Source organism: Monodon monoceros, unplaced genomic scaffold, assembly GCF_005190385.1.
Source record: "Monodon monoceros isolate NGI ecotype Baffin Bay Population unplaced genomic scaffold, NGI_Narwhal_1 Super_Scaffold_6, whole genome shotgun sequence".
Taxonomy (NCBI): Eukaryota; Metazoa; Chordata; class Mammalia; order Artiodactyla; family Monodontidae; genus Monodon; species Monodon monoceros.
Window position 1 is genome coordinate 80,649,395 of NW_021703783.1, and position 17,668 is coordinate 80,667,062.

At 37.8% G+C, this 17,668-nt stretch overlaps 1 protein-coding gene across 1 annotated transcript in view; it reads left to right on the plus strand.

Moving 5' to 3' along the window:
• The window catches only part of UTP20 (UTP20 small subunit processome component), a 97,674-nt gene that overhangs the window by 37,311 nt on the left and 42,695 nt on the right, over positions 1-17,668 (plus strand). Inside the window, exons 22-29 of the mRNA XM_029204823.1 lie at positions 565-750; positions 4,056-4,146; positions 5,227-5,312; positions 5,893-6,018; positions 9,915-10,081; positions 11,748-11,956; positions 16,373-16,516; positions 17,110-17,189. Coding sequence (XP_029060656.1) covers positions 565-750; positions 4,056-4,146; positions 5,227-5,312; positions 5,893-6,018; positions 9,915-10,081; positions 11,748-11,956; positions 16,373-16,516; positions 17,110-17,189 — 1,089 coding nt within the window. The remainder of the gene's footprint in view (positions 1-564; positions 751-4,055; positions 4,147-5,226; positions 5,313-5,892; positions 6,019-9,914; positions 10,082-11,747; positions 11,957-16,372; positions 16,517-17,109; positions 17,190-17,668) is intronic.

Below are 17,668 nucleotides of genomic sequence, written 5' to 3' on the forward strand. Positions count from 1 at the left end.
AGCCTTCAAGATAGCATTAGTTACCTACAGCAATGGACCAAAATTAAAAGGATGGAATTCAGTAAGAAAAAATGTGAATACCAACTGCACAAGCTTAGTTTAGAGGAGCCAAAATATAAAGCCTTACTGATTTTCATTGCCTGGACATTTAGTCTGAGTCTGTGTCATGTTGTGACTTCCCTCAAAAGCAATGAATTGATAGTCCCACCTGTCTTCCCAGGTCATACCTGGAGGACTGAATACTATAATATAATCTACCCCTATCCCCTCCTCCCCAAGTTGTGGTTCCAGAGACAGGGAGGCTGATATCAGCTTAGTCCAAAGTAGACATTTCAAATATTTTCAACAGTGTAACAATGAAGTGGCTGTCTTCTGCAGTTAGTGATTGACTTGTCAAATTAGGTACTTAAGAGGGGCTGAGTTTAAATGTTGTAGAAGATGCTTGACTAACGTGCCTCTGATGTCTCTTCTGTGTGTGAGTCTGTGAACTGGGGACATACATCTGTCATAAACATTTAGGATATTTAGCTTCATCTGTTTCATATTACTCTCTTTCCACTGTAGCAATGAGTATTACCCAGCAGATCTGCAAGTTGCACCAACCCAGGATCTGCGAAGAAAAGGCAGAGGGCTGGGGGCAGAGGAAATAGAAGAGGAACCTGTTGCCGGAGAGGATGAAGAGTTGGGGGAAGAGCTGGCGCCCCAAGATGAACCCTCACAAAAGAAAAAGACAAGAAGAGCTGCGGCCAAGTAAGTTCAGCGTTGCTGAAAGATTACAGATCCACGGATCCAGGAGGAGCGGGAAGAGACCTCTTGTGACCTCCTGTGAAATAGTCTGGGACAAGATGAATTACTCAGATAATTATTTACCAAAGTGCTGAATCTTCCTGAGATTTTCTTTTACAACCTGAAGAAAACTGCCAGTGTTCTGAGTTTTTTCTTTGCTTGCTTACTATTTATTCTTTCTTGTTTAGCCACAGAATGTTAAGAGTTTGGGGACTTTGGATCATCTGATTGTAGCGCCTTTTTATAGATGAGAGCACTGGGGCCTGGAGCAGTTAAATGCCCTTGACCTTTGTCGTTCACTTTCATAGCATTGGGACATTATGTTCGTGTGCTGGGGCAACACAGAATGGAACATCTTTTCCCTTATAAATAAGCACATCAGCACTCTTAACTTTGCCTTTTGACTTCTTTCCTGATTACTTTTGGCTTTCTTTTTTTCCATGCTGTTACATTCTCTTTCTGACTCTCTGGTTTATTCATTTACCTGAATTGTTAGAAACGTTAGAAAAAAGAAGTGACTCTGCTTTCAGAAGGTACTCCAGCTTACTTGAATATTGTCTGAATTGGGGTGTCAGAGATCCACCAGACTGGCGCTGCTGTGTTATTTTAACACTTTACATCTCAATCTGATATGCACATTTGTTGAGTCTTTCCCATGAGCCATTTGTTAGCTCATCATTCAGCAACTGTATCGAGGTCCTTTTGCTAAGTGCTGGGCAACAGAGATGAATGGTACCTAGCTTCTGCAGAGCTAGAAGCTCAGTCTAATGCCTGGTGAAATATTTTAACGAAGTATTTTTAAAGGAGTTACAGGAGCACAGTAAAAAAAAATGACTTAATTCTATCACAAAGGGAAGACTTTTACAAAGGGGAGGGCACCTTTGAAGCTGCAAGACAAAAGTTTGCCAAGCACAGAAGGGCTTGCCAGCTAATGGAATTAGTGTATAAAGCACAGGAGTTTATATACTAAGATCATGGCTAAGCTTCATGGAACCATAGTTCCTTCTCTGCTCCTACCTTCTCACAACTCTGAGCATTCTATCCCCTACTACTTCCTCTAAGACAGAGATTGCTGTTTTCGTCTTTGTATCCTTCAGCATAACAGCTATCCAAAGGTTTGTCCTTGTGTTTATTTGTTGAATAAACGAATAAGCTATTCATGCATTCATACCTCTTCCATTCTCACCCCTGGACCTTTGCTATGTCCTTCTTTCTGCAGTCTCCTTGCCTCCTTGCTGCCAAGTGAAATTCTAGTCATACTTCGAGGCACAGTTCTCATTCTGCTTCTTCACTGAAGCTCTTCCTGTCTTTTAAACTAGAAGTTATCTTACCCACCTTCAAGCTTTGATAACAGCTGTTCATACCTCTAACCAGGTGCTGCTCCTTGCCTTGGGTACTAATTTTTTTATAAATCATCTATGTAAATTAAAAGCTCTTTAAAAAAAAGTTCCATGTCTTAATTAATTTTCCTGCCCCCTGTAGCCAAACCTAGAATGTTGCTAGCATTCCCCATCATTGAAAATGTAAGTAAATGGATAATCACATTCTTGGGGCCATCTCAGTATATTCATAGCCCAATTTTATAATCCATGGAACACGTTCCTCACTGGCAAGTATTTAATGAGAACGTGAAAATTAGCTCCTGTTCTCTTTGTCTCCTGAAGGCTACCTGGCACATAAAAAATAATAAATGTTGAGGGAAAGGGTATATGTTTCAATAGAAGATTTTAAAAATTTATTTGTAAAACTGAAAAGGCTCAGTGATAAGTAATTACAGAGACATTGTATCAGTCAGAGCTTTCCAGAGAAACAGAACCAGTAGAATGGAGATATATATGGGGTGTGTGTGTGTGTGTGTGTGTGTGTGTGTGTGTGTGTGTGGAGAGATTTGTTTTAAGGAATTGGCTTACGTGATTATAGGAGCCAGCAAGTCCAGAATTTGTTGGGCAGATAGCAGGTTGGAAACTCAGGCAGGATTTGATGCTTGTAGTCTTGAATGTGAAGTTCGAAGGGTAGGATTTCTGTGTGACAGTCTTATGGCAGAATTCCTTTTCTGAGAAACATCAGTTTTTGCTCTTATAGCTTTCAGTTGATTGGATGAGGCCCATCCACATTATTGAGGGTAATCTTTATTTAAAGTCCACTAGTTGTAGATGTTAACAACACATACAAAATATTTTCATTGCAACACCTAGATTAGTGTTTTGTTACATAACTGGGTACTGCAACTTAGGTTGACACATAAGACTAATTATCACAGGCATTTAAGCTAAATATAAATAATAGTGCTTCCCTTACCCCTATTTCTCTACAATATCTTAAAGAGGCCATAATTTCCAGCCATTTTTCTCTATATTAACTAGTAGGGCTTTCACAGTTTTGCTTTCTTTTGCCTAAAACAGAGAAGTGTGTTGTTTGCTAAACCCTTGGGAGCTGAAGCACCACAACTTGTGGTCTTTCATTCAATCCTCACAGAAAATCTGGGAGGTCTTGTCTTTGTCGAGATGAGGAACCTGAGACTCTGAGACATTCAGTGACTTTCCCCAAAGTCAACAGCTCAGAATGGCAGAACCACACATGCAGCTGGTTTCCACCTCTCTTCACTTCTCCCTGCTTAAGTATTTTTAAAGCCTTGTAGAGTCTATGAATTAGAAAGTTGAGCATGTAAATGCAGTAGAAGCGCTCTTCTCGTTCTGTCTTGGTAGATGATGTGGTTTGTTCGAGGCAACCCCATCTTCAGATTTAACTTTTACCACAGAGCATTGCTCTTTCTTCCTCCTTCTTGGTAAGCAAGAGCCATGGTTACCCAAACTTGGACCTCTGTTGCCTGACATCAGTTTTTATGTTATATAAAAGTGAGGAAGTGTATATTTTTCCACTTTCCTGTCTACTGCATAGGAACTAGATAAGGAATCGTTCCAAAAATTATCTGTGTTCAATCTTGGAATGTATTACCATTTTGATTACTTTCTTTCTACATTTGGTTTAATTTATGGTTTATTCTGAGGACATCCTGAATGATTTTCTGGGGTGGGGAGCCTGAATTTCAGGGGAGGACCTGCCTGAGATTTGGAATTCCTGGAGAATGATTTCCTAAATGCAAATAATTAAAACTTGTCTGTGTAATTAACAATGAAACTATAGTCAAGGTGTTCAGAGTACCTGTCACAGACTAAAATTAGTGGGTACTATCATCTCAAGAAAATAACGTCTGTTCTTTAATTCTGTTTTTTTCTGTTTTTCTCGGGGTTTTTTTGTTTGTTTTTTAGGCAGTTAATTGCTCATTTGCAAGTTTTCTCTAAGTTTTCGAATCCACGAGCCTTATATCTGGAATCCAAATTATATGAGCTGTATCTTCAGGTAAGTAAAATTAATTCTTGCCACTACAGTTACTTGTGAACTTTCCTCTCCCTTTTTCTTTGCCAAAATAACTTTTAGGTTTTCAATAATTGTTGGAATAGGGCCCATATCTACACTTTAAGTCTAATTTTTTTTTAATTAACAGATATTTTCTGTATCTTGAGAAACAGTTTTAGACAGTACTAATTTAGCAGATTTTTAAGGAAATTTGGGGTGACTAAACATTGATCGGCTGTATTAACAGTGAGTATAACAAAGCGTTAGTTGTCTTGTGAGAATTCGTTTTTAGAAGGGAGTGAGGGTTTGTGCCAAGAGAGCTGCTACTTTTCACTGCTAGGCAAGTTAGCCTTATGGAGCGCCAGGGTTTCAGGATCTTTTCGACTGAATGAAAAAAGATAGAATAATAGTCCGTGGAAATCACAATATATGACCTTGAATTCCAAAAAACGTTGCAGAAAAAAATTAACGTCAGAAGCAGAGTAAGCATTGGATGTCATTCTAAACCATCTGGGGAAACGAGATTTTCTCTTTTCATTTGGATGTTTTTTAAATGAAACATATTATTTCATCAAAATTTGTCCTTGTTTTGCCCGTAATTCAGATATAACTTGTTTATAGAGCCAGAGCTCAAAACTCTCAGTTGTCCACAGGAAACAAAATTCTGAACTGACTGATCAGAGAGGCTTCAGAGCCAGGTCTTCTTTCCTGGCATCTTCCTGACTGCTCTTACCTTCACGGTATTAGAAGAGCTCTGTCTCATCACAGGACCAGCCCAGTTGGTGTAAATCTAGACTCATGTAGGGAATTGGCCTTGGACAAAAGACAGATAGACCTGAGAATCTGGCATGTGGGAGGCAGGTGTCAGAGTTGTGTTTCTGTTTTGTTCTTTGCATATATTCTGTTCATCTTCCTTTACCTCCAGGAAAATGTAAAGCTATTATCAGGAAATCATCCTTAACCCATGTCTAAGAATTTAGATTCTAAGAATTTTAATTGAGCAAATTAGTAGAAGTAAATTATGATCCCATGGTATGTGTATATCTGACTTCACTAATTTATTCTATAAAATATCATTCCTAGTTGTTGCTACACCAAGATCAAATGGTGCAAAAAATAACACTGGATTGCATAATGACATATAAACATCCACATATCCTCCCTTACAGGTAAGTTATTTGAAGCTAAAGAAATACTTGGGGGCTGATTTTTAATCTTTCTACCAGACATCTTCTTATAAAGTAATTTTATAAAGGCCTAGGAAATTCCCTCCTTTCTAAGGTGATCATAATGCTATTTTCAGGTAAGAAATGAAAACTGGAAGTGTATTTGTTTGTTAAGAGTGCTTCTCCATAGATAATAAGGTAGGAGAGAGAATATTAATTGAAAAGTATGTGTTGAGGTGGCTATATCATTTCTTCTTGCTTATACAATGTCATAAAATCTTGGTGATTACTTAGGGAGTCATCAAAATCACACCCTAAGAACTGAAGAAAGCTTTCATATTATGCTTTTATAAACAGCTGAATTATTGACTAACCCCTTATAATCCCTTTTACCTTTTAAAATTTGAAAACTTGCCATTTTGGAAGGTATTTGTGTGAAGACTTTCCTTTATGGATGTCAACTACAGTATAAACTATTCTTAATACCTATTTCATTTATATATGTATAGTACTCTATTAATTATATTTTTTAAAAAAGTATTATTGATTAAGTGATGATTTGTGCTGAATTCTATTTTTAAAGGGAAAACTTACAAAGATTGCTTGAAGACAGAAGCTTTAAGGAAGAGATAGTGCATTTTAGCATTTCTGAAGATAATGCAGTAGTGAAAGCAGCCCACCGAGCAGATCTGTTTCCTGTTCTGATGAGGTATTTATACACTTTCAAAACTGATTTTTTTAAAGTTGGTCACAAAAACAATTGTGAGTATCGTATTATGATTCAGCAATTGTAATGGAATATTTCATTTTGACTTTTATTTAATTATTTACTTTTAAAATTGGTCTTTTGGGGAAGTCAAATTGTTATAGAGACTTATTTTAAATATTTTGTCCCTAACATGAGGAAGGATCTTGCCATGGTGTTATTTTAATAATACTGTTGAAATTAAATCCAATATTTCTCTAAGGTTCGCTATTGAGAAATAGTAGAAATAATTCATTCGTTTGGTATGTAACTAATTATGAGATATAAAAACTATTGATTTATTTAACCATCCACGTTACAAAACTTTATTACTAGTTTTCATAGTTTTCATTGGATTTTCTGGGTCAAAAAATAGTAGTGAATAACAGTCATCGGTCAGGTTATTAGTCCCGTTTCAAAACCCTTTGAGACCCCATTTTACTGAGAGTAGCAAAGGGAATCCTTACTACGCCTTTAAGGGCCTGGTATGACCTAGGCCAGACCCACCTCTCTAACTACACCTCTTCCATTTACCACCCCACTCAGAGCCCATTGCACAACCTTTCTTCACAATACTTAGTCATCCAGCACAGCCTCTTTTCTTATTGTGTATCTCCCCTGCTAGAAGGCAAACTCCATGGCTCTTAGTAAATAGTGGTCAAATGAATTTTGTGTTCTCTTTTATAATATAAATCCCTCTTTCTCTGTTTTTTAATTTACGTATTCCTTACAGAGCCTAGAAGAATTAACTGTGGTAATAGTGGTTGTGGTTATCCTTGTCTTGCTACTGGCTTTAACAGTAATGTTTCTAAAGCAGTCGTTCTTAAAGTGTGGTCTGCTCCTTCTTGGTGGGGGCTGTCCCAGAGATGTTCTCAGGAGGTCCACGAGGTTAAAACTTTTTTCATAATACTACTAAGACATTACCTTTTCCATTGTGCTAACATTTGTGCTCACCAGGCAAAAGCAATGATGCGTAAAACTCCGGGTGCCTTAGCATGAATCAGGACAGTGGCTCCTGACTGTGCTAGCCATTCTTCATTGCCACAGACCTGGAGTTTAAAAAAATAAAATAAAAAGCTGGTTTCATTCAATACCCTTAGATGAATCTTGGGCCTTGAGTACTTGTCTTTTTATTATTCTATATGCAAAAATGGGAGGGATGCATAAGACACTTCTGCTGCTCACTTGGTCCCATGGAATTTTTTTCATGTTTTCCAAGTAACTGATGCATGTTACAGGATCATTCATGGGTAAAGATCTGTTCAAAGTGCAAGATAGACAGATGGATTTTAATGTAACAGAGTTCACAAAGTTCACTGATACGGTTTCAGATTCCACCTTGCAACCAGCCTTTAAGAAACTGCTTCCTGTTGAGGTTTGGTGTAGTATCAACGTGGAATATCCACAGTTATCTGAAAAGAATTATCTGAAAGTTTATAAAACATTTTTCTCTTCTACAACTACATATCTGTGTAAGGCTGGATTTTCTTCAACCACAATATATTGCAACAGATTGAATGTGGAAGCAGATAGGAGAATTCATTTATCTTCTAATAAGCCAGGCAATAAAGAAATTCGGAGGAAAAAAAAAAAGTAAAACAATGCCTCTAGTCTCACTAATTTTAGGAGGGACAGGTTTGGAATATATAGAACTAATTTTTATTAGAAATGTTACTTTTGCTAACTTGTTTTAACCTGTGCTATGATAAATAGCAATAAATAAAACTCATGTATACAAAAGCTCTCCAATAATTTTTAAGATTGAAAAGGGATCCTAATATTGAAGAGTTTGAAAGCCATTCTCTTTAAATTTTGAATGTTAAGTCAGTAGTTTTATCATGCTAAGAAAGTAGCTTTTATTACTATGCTATTTAGTATTTCTGCTAAATGGATGTTGAATTTTATTAGAATGACTATTAACCATGTATTAAAATGATCATATTAACTTTTTTCTATGAGCTATTGATCTGTATTAATCTAATAGATTTTACTAATGATTCTTTCTTGCATTCCTGGGATAATCCTTATTCAGCTTTAATATCATTTTAATGCAGCACTGGGTACTGTTTTCAGAAATGTCGTGGGGTTTTTTCCCCCAGTTATTTATTTATTTATTATTACTGAATATTTATAATATTGTGTTAGTTTCAGATGTACAGCAAAGAGATTCAGTTATACAGTTTCCTGTGCTATACAGTAAATCCTTGTTGCTTATCTATTTTATGTATAGTAGTTTGTATCTGTTAATCCCCAACTCCTAATTTATCCTCCTCCCCCTCCCTTTCCCCTTTGGTAATCGTAAGTTTGTTTTCTATGCCTGTGAGTCTGTTTGTTTTGTATATAGATTCATTTGTATTGTTTTTTAGATTCCACATATAAGTGATATCATTTAATATTTGTCTTTGTCTGACTTACTTCACTTGGTATGATAATCTCTAGGTCCATCCATGTTGCTGCCAGTGGCATTATTTCATTCTTTTTTATGGCTGAGTAATATTCATATATATATATATATATATATATATACGCTATATATATATATATATATATATATATATACATATGTTTATATATACACACACACCACATTTTCTTAAACTAGTCATCTGTTGATGGACACTTAGGTTGCTTCCATGCCTTGGCTACTGTAAGTAGTGCTGCTATCAACATTGGGGTGCATGTGTATTTTCAGAAAAATTAGAGTTTTCTCCAGATATATGCCCAGGAGTAGGATTGCTGGATCATAAGTTAGCTCTATTTTTAGTTTTTAAGGAACCTCCATACTGTTCTCCATAGTGGCTGCACCAATCTACATTCCTACCAACAGTGTAGGAGGGTTCCCTTTTCTCTACACCCTCTCCAGAATTCATTATTTGTAGACTCTTTGATGATAGCCATTCTGACGGGTGTGAGGTGATACCTCATTGTGGTTTTGATTTGCTAGAAATGTTGTGTTTTTTGTTTTTAGGCAATATTGGTATGTAGTTTATTTCTCTTCCTTAATCCATCTTGCTATCATAACTATACCACCTTCATAAATGAAAAAGGACTGTTTCCTTCTTTCTCTCTGCTGTGAAACTATATCACGGGGATTGTTTTTCCTTGGAAGTTTTAAAAATTCATCTGTAAAACTATGTGAGCTCCAAGTCTACTGATTTATTCAGGGTTTCTTAAGTTCCTTTTTCTTATTTATATGTGTGTTTTTGCCAGAAAATTACCCATTTAATTGAAATCTTTCCAGTTTCCTTATTTTACTTATAGTTATGCTCTTATTTTACTTCCTTTTAATCTATATATTCTTTAATTTTTTTTTTTTTTGTGGTACGTGGGCATCTCACTGTTGTGGCCTCTCCCATTGCGGAGCACAGGCTCCGGACGCGCAGGCTCAGCGGCCATGGCTCACGGGCCCAGCCGCTCCGCGGCATGTGGGATCTTCCCAGACCGGGGCACGAACCCGTGTCCCCTGCATCGGCAGGCAGACTCTCAACCACTGTGCCACCAGGGAAGCCCTAATCTATATATTCTTGTTTTCATTTTTCCTTGATTAGACTTACCTCTGGCTTGCCTAGTTTATTGCTTTTTTTCTCTTCCAAAGAACCACCTTCTAGCCATTGTCTTTATTATTTCCTTCTTCCTGCTTCCCTTAGCCTTGTGTTTGTTGTTGTTATTTTAAATTTCCATATTAAATATCTAATTTTTATTTTCATTCTTCCTTGTTTTAGAATGTATCCATTTAAATCTGTTGAGTTACTATTGTAGCCTTTTAGGAAAATGAAACAACTGTGTTTTAGGGTTAATGTGCAGATAAATAATGTTTTAGGATGAACGTGCAAACAAATAACATTCTTTGGACTTTTTAGAATTTTGTATGGCCGAATGAAGAATAAAACTGGGAGTAAGACTCAGGGGAAATCTGCTTCTGGCACCCGCATGTCCATCATTCTGAGGTTCCTCGCTGGGAGCCAGCCTGAAGAGATCCAGATATTCTTAGACCTGCTGTTTGAGCCTGTGAAGCACTTCAAGAATGGTAGCTCTCAACTAGCTGCCGCTCTGCATGCATGTTGTCTGCTCAGACCTCTGCTGTCTCAGGCTGTTGCCCACGCTCTTGGGCATCTTTCTAAGGGGGTCACTCTTCCTAATCTCGAAGGTGGTCTTTTTGCTGACACAGTTTTTTAAAAACTTTGATTGAATTAGGTGGAGCTAACAAATGATCCTGGGGATTATCGTCATCCCTGTGCTAATAAGCCCCTGATTACAAAATGTGTATTTTTTGTTGTTATTGTACATTTAGGCCATTTGAAAAATGATGCTTATCCATATACGATGAATAAGTTTCTCCTTAGAAACTTAAAGCATGCTGCAAAATTAATCTTAATAGTCTTGGCATGTATTCATTCGCTGAATCGCTCATCTATTGCATAATGATTTGTTGAATACCTCCTGCACCCCAGACACTCTGTTGAATATAGAAAAATGAATATTTGTAATCTCTGCTCTGAGCCTCACGGTCTAAACATAGTGGATTAGTAAGTGTATACAATGAGCTGTGATGCTCTGTGGTATGTTCTCCAGTATGCGATCTTAGTAATTAATAGTGATAATAATGGCTAACATTTACTGAGTTCCTACTTCATGCCAGACATTATGACAGGCCCTTTACGTATAACTCAGCTGACTGTTAAAACGGCCACATTAGGTTTCAGTACTTGGTTGTCCCCATTTTATACATAAGGAGACTGAGGCTTAGAGAGGTAAGTGTTTTGCCCATGGTGAACCTGGTATTTGAACACAGATCTTCCTGACCATAGTACCTCTGCTCCAGTCTTAAAATTGCTTTGTTTTGGGCAAACATAGATATGTATTTATAGGGTAATGTGTTGCTTTTTTTCCCCCACCTCGGGGGGTGGGGGAGGGGAGGGGATAATAGATATAGCTGTTAAAAGCTTTTCATTCAGTGTAATATGGTCCTGTGAAGGAAGTTGGCTGTAACGAATAGAAGAGTTTTTGTTCAGTGTAATACCTCTGTTGTAAGAGAGTAGCTATTAATGATACCCTTATGGACAGGCTGTTTTGATGTATGAATCAGTAAGCTCATGATCTCATACCAGTTGGTTTGAAGTAAAGCTCAAGCAATAACAATTCAAGTGTTTTAAGTAAATTATGAAATCAGTATGGTACCTGTTTATAAAGGACCATTGTTTTATTTATCAGGGGCTGCAAGAGAAATAAAACACTTGATTCTCAGCCTTAAAGGAGCTTATAATGTAACAAGACACTTTCCTGGAAACTGCTGAAGATAGCATAGTCCATGAAAGCTGAGAGGGAGAAAATGTGTGGAAAGTTGATAGACGGAATAAAATGGAATTCCTTAGGTTTTGAGGAATAGTATAAATAGGGTGAGAATTGGGCTTAGAGGCTTAGTTCTGTCACAAGTTTCTTACTTTCCTTTACTCCTCAGTTTCCTCATCTATAAAATGATAGTAGTAAAAGCCATCATATCTAGCTCATTGAATGTTGGGTAAGAATCAAAAGGAGAAAAAATAAAAGTAAAGTACATTATCATCTGTAAATCATTATATAACAATAGAAAATGCTGTATTATTGAGGGAAAGTGAAAGGAAGCTATAATTATAAATAGTAACAAACTAATGTTTTCCTTCACATGTTATCTCTGCTCCTCTCTGTTTCACTAGGAGAATGCCATTCTGCTGTCATTCAAGCAGTAGAAGATTTGGATTTGTCTAAAGTTCTTCCTTTGGGTCGTCAGCACGGTATCTTAAATAGCCTTGAGATAGTATTAAAGAACATTAGTCATCTGATCAGTGCATACTTACCAAAGATTTTGCAGATACTGCTCTGCATGACCGCAACTGTATCCCACATCCTTGATCAACGAGAAAAGGTGAGAGAGATTCACTTTACACGCTTTCTTCTTGGGTAAAAGTCTGTGTCTTACTTGGGAAATTGGTTGGGGCCTGAATATCTAACATCCTTCTAGGTTAATTCTTTCTTATGTAAAGTATCTCTTTATTTATTTATTTTTTAAGTATTTTTCTTTCTTTCTTTTTTTAAATTTAATTTAATTTCTGTATTTATTTATTTTTGGCTGTGTTGGGTCCTCGTTGCTGCGCGTGGGCTTTCTCCAGTTGCGGCGAGAGGGAGCTACACTTCATCGCAGTGCGTGGGCTTCTCACTGCAGTGGTTTCTCTTGTTGCGGAGCACGGGCTCTAGACGCGCGGGCTTCAGTAGTTGTGGCGCGTGGGCTCAGTAGTTGTGACTCGTGGGCTCTAGAGTGCAGGCTCAGTAGTTGTGCCTCACGAGCTCTAGAGTGCAGGCTCAGTAGTTGTGGCTTACGGGGTTAGTTGCTCTGCGGCATGTGGGATCTTCCTGGACCAGGGTTCGAACTCGTGTCCCCTGCATTGGCAGACGGATTCTTAACCACTGCACCACCAGGGAAGCCCAAGCATCTCTTTAAAATGGCCTTCCCTACAATGGGAATCTTCACTGTTATAAATATTTACGAATAGCTAGAAAATGCAGATTATAGCAAGTGTCTATTTAAAAAGGAGGTGAAATGGTAGGTAGGGAGTTAGTTCTGTATACATCTCAGAACAAAGTCAGAGGTAGTTGAGCTGATGTTTTTTAAATCTTAATTTCAGGAACCTAAAAGTGTAGGACATCTTCTAACTCTCATTTAATTCAAAGTGATTGGATAATGAATAGAATACTGTTAGCACTGTCCTTGTTATTTTGAGACAGAGTTTCCCTCTTTTAAAGGTAAATGCTTGCCTATTGTAAGTGTAATGTTTTAAATAAAGGTAAGTAGCAAGACCGGGCAAGACAAGTCAGCTAGCTAACTGCCAGGAGGCTTCGTAAGTTGGTGCTTAGGAAATGTTTTCTGAATTATATTCAAGACAATATATTTATGTTTTGTTGAAACAGGTATGTGGACATAAGTATACACATTGGAGTTTAGGGAAACTTAATGTTTTTATGGACTGACTGAAGGCTTGTTGGAGAAAATGGGACTTGAAGTGAAAACCCAGACTCAGATATCTGCTGTCGATTCTCAGTTAATGACAAATAGGCACAGTTTTGATGTGGCTAAAATTCATCTCATTTGTTTTAGGGATATGCCTGATGAACTGCCTCTCAAATACATAACTAAAAATTGACAGCCAAAGTTTTACACTGTTTTTTCAGGCTATGCATGGATATAAATCTGCTTTAGTAATGAAATAATATTCTCTGGTTAACAAGATCTACAGATTTAGAATATACCTCCCATTTTGCTAGGCACTATTTTATTTTCATCATTCTTTCATTCATTCCTTCAACAAATGTTAAATGAGCCCCTGCTGTTTGTCAGGCACTGTACTAAGGTTTGGGATGAAGCAGCAAACAAAAGTTCCTGTCCATTTAATTATACAGTAAATACTTATTTCACACCTACTATCTCCCAGACATTGTTGTAGGTGGAGAACGAAATGGTAAGGACTCCGTATCTTGGGGAGAAGATTATAGATAAATACAAAAATATTCAGAATAATGCCAGATGGTAAGTTCTAAGAGGAAAATAAATTCAGGAGCCTCCTCTGCAGATCTCTTAAAATCCTTCTCTGTGTCGCTGTCTCCTCTCCAGTACTCTGGTCTGTGACTTCTAGCCACCTTGGCCTCCCCAAGTCGCACAACTGTCTCCTCATTTGAAGAAGATTGTTGGATTCTCCCTGGGCTCTTCCTTTCCACACCAAGGCCTGAAACTCTGCAGGCAGGAAGCCGGGGACTGTGTAGGACTCATCTCATCTGTTTCCCCTCTCTCAGGGATTACTGTCCTCTGTTGCCTGCTGTCCAGTGTCCAGAAATCATTGTTTCATATATTCTATTCAGCTTTTTAGTGTCTTGAGAGGGCAGGATAAAATCTGGTCCCTGTCACTCCATCTTGACTAGAAGCAGTAAAACCACGCGAAAGGAGCAGGCAGAACAGTCCTCTGACTTAACACAGGGCTGGGAACAGCTCGTGTTCCCAACAGCCAGAGCAGAAACCTCATGAGACCTGGGGCATCAGGGAGAGTCCTTGGACGGGGATTGCCTCAGTAGTGGAGCCAGATTAGCCCAAGCATAAAGGCTGCTATGACACCACTAACAAAGCTTAAGAAGATCAAACCTTTTCCTAATAAATTAACTGCATCCCTGTTCAGAAACTTCTAGGTGATTTAAATGAAACTAGAATTCACAGTGTCTGACATCTAGTCAGGTATTACCAGGCATGCAAAGAAAGGAAGATTTTGCCCATAATGAAGAGAAAAACCAGTGGATAGAAGCAGACCCAGAAATGACACAGGTAGTAGAATCAGACAAGGACATTGAAACAGCTGTTAGAAATACACTCCATATATTCACAGAAGTAGAGGAAAGCATGAGCATGTTAGGGAAAGACATGAAGCTGTAAAGAATTTAAAATGAGGGAATGTGGTAGGAAGTGACCCATCTGGAGGTGGATGGGTGCTGCTCTTATTAGGGTGTTCAGGGCCACCTCTAAAGAGGTGATATTTGAGCTGACACCTCCCCAGCCACTGGAAGAACATTTCAGGCAGAGAAAATGACTAGTAGTACAGAGTCCTGAGGTGGAACATTCTTGACACATCCTGAGAAGAGACAGAAGGCTGAGGTGGCTAGAGCACAAGGAGCGAGATGTGTAAGATGAGGTCAAGAGGTGGGTAGGGCCTCGTAGGCTATGATGAGGAGCTGGATTTACTCTGAAGTGTACTCGGAAACCTCTGAGAGGTTTGAAAACAAGGGAATGATAAGGTCAGTTTGATGTTCCAAAACTTGCTTTGCTTGGTGGAAAGAGGCTGTGTAGGGCCAGGAGTGGAAGCTGAAAAGGGGTCTTAGAAGTTTTTTTTGTCTGTGTTACATGAGAGCTTCAGGGCCATAGGGAGAATTGTGTGAGAATTTTAGTTTTTACCTTATAGTGAGGGATAGTGACTACCTATACATGGCTATGTTAAGTCATGAAATGTTACAGGTTGTATAAACCCTCGGTAAGCCCTCTGACTTTCTGGTTAACTTAGAAGGCGTTACTCAGGAATGCAGCCTTTCTCCTGAGTCAACAATCAGTAACTCAAAGGATCATTTATGCAATTTCACAGTTCATTAGACAGTGAGGTGCTAGCCTTCCAGACACGTAGGAGCTTTCTCTTCTGTTCTGTTCTTTTTTTTTTTAATTCTTGGAAAAGTCCAAGGAATTCCTTGAGGTTCTGTAATGAATTATTGCAAGGTAATATGCTCAAGTGAGTTAAAGTTCTACATTTGTGTGTTTGAGCTAAGTTACACATTTACTTTTTTGTATCTTTCAGATCCTCCAGGGCATTGACCGACACTGAAATAGGTGTCTTGAGGGTTCTTGAGGGTGGTTTTGGTTTGGGTTTGTTTTTGTTTTGTTTTGTTTCTGTACATTTAAGCAATGAGGTACTTCGTAAATGTCCATGAACTCAGTCATATGGACTGTTCCTCTAGGAATTAAAGTCTCCAGTTGCTCATTTTCAGGATTTTTCTCCAGTTTACTCAACAATTACTGAGAAGTCTGGGCAGTTGATTACAAAAGAGAAGAGTACATGCAGATCTTACTTGATTGGATGGGAATAGGGGAAAGGGAGGGGTCTGATTTGATGTCATGTTTGCCAAGGTTAGTTTCTTACTACTCCGGGGGATCATGATACCATGTTTTTTCAAATGTCAGTAATAGTTTCTGTTTTTCACCAAACATGATCTAGCAGATAATGAAAATATTGCCAGTAGAATTGAAGCAGAACAGAATGACTTGTAATTGTGTCACCTTCTTATGCTTGCCTGTCATCTCCTCTCTTTGTAACTTGTATAATTAGATAATTAGCTAAAAGTGAATGGTAGAAACTTGATGAGTATGTGAACTATCATGATTCCTCAGACTTTTGCATAGCAAAGCAATGGCATTCTTGTTCATATTCTCTTGAATTTAAAATGTACAGTTTCAGAAAAGTAAAACAATGTAGAATACAAAACAGCTGTTCCCACTGAGATTTTGTTTTGCCCTAAGGACACAGTGTGATTTTACTGGGCCTGATAATAGAACACATCTCACCACTTGGTTTTTTTAAGTATGCTTTCCCCTCTTGTTCAATAAGGAAAGCAATATGACTTACTCAGTTGGCGTTTCCATGTGGATCAGAACTTCATAACAGGATCCCAGCTTGATTCTTCACCACCTGAGCAGGAGTGCCGCCCTGAGGAGTCAAGAATAAAAACGATATCTTTTTAATAGAAGATCTTTATTTTACAGATACAGCTGAGGCTTATTAACCCACTGAAAAATTTAAGACGTCTTGGAATCAAAATGGTAACTGATATCTTTTTGGATTGGGAGTCCTATCAGTTCAGAACAGAAGAAATTGATGCTGTATTTCATGGTGCAGTTTGGCCCCAGGTAAAGCTTGATTTCTCTGTTCTGCCTGGATACCTTCTGCTTTTTCCTTTAATACTGCTTCACCAGCACAGTCTGCACCCAGCCACGAATGCTAATCCAGGTCTTTTCTTTCACATCAAGCCTTTCTTTGCTTCTGCAAGTTTTAGAACACTTTTCTTTGCCTCCACTACCACCTAAAGCTCCAGAGCTAGTTTCTCCAATACCATAGCGTTTATACTTAAGGCTAATTTGAATATGACTGTTGTCTCTTAAGCAAATGTAACCTAACTTTTGTAGCACCTCACATAGTATGCCTTTGGGTTTTGACAAGCAAGAGGGAAAATACACAGGGTTTTTTCTTATTTCCTTGTTTGATTTCTCTGGTTGTCCCCACTTGGTGATGATAACTGGTGTAGTTATAGCTAAGACTGTAGGAGAGACTTGATTTTAGGAAAGATTTCTCACTACTCAGTTTGTCCTTTAAATGTTTATCTCTTGGCTCTTTTATCTTCTGGTGTGATTTCTGTTCTTGTTCTGCTTTTCAGTTGTTTGGTTTTTTTCTACAATTCTGTGTATGTTCTTATTTTGTATTCTGTCTTTATTTTGTGTCCTAGATCAGCAGGCTTGGATCTGAGAGTCAGTATTCTCCTACTCCTCTGCTGAAGCTAATTAGTATCTGGTGCAGAAATGCAAGGTATAATCTTTTTTTTTTTTTTTTGCCTTTAAAAAGGGCAGTGTTTTAGACTAACTGGTCAAGGGAACTAGTAATGTAATTTATGCTCTTTCCACACAGTGACCTACTTTCAGTGCAGTTAAAAAGAATAAGGCAGTTGAATCTCAAAATACATAGTTTGAAGAAAAATACAAGTTGCTAAATAATAGGTGTAATGTGTTCCAGGAAAAATGCTTTTATATGTGTATGTATGTGTGTATAAATACAAAATGAAATAGAAAATGGATCAAGGCTACACGAAAAACAATGTCACCATAGCAAGTGGAGGCTTGGTGAGCTGGAGTGGGGAAGGGAGACTTTTCATGATATATCTTTGGAGTGTTTGAATTACTTATAACAATAAAAAAAGGAAAAAATAGATAAAACAACATTTTGCAATTTAATATAAATTAAAATTGTAGAGTGTATATTATATCAAGACTTACACATTTTTAGCTATT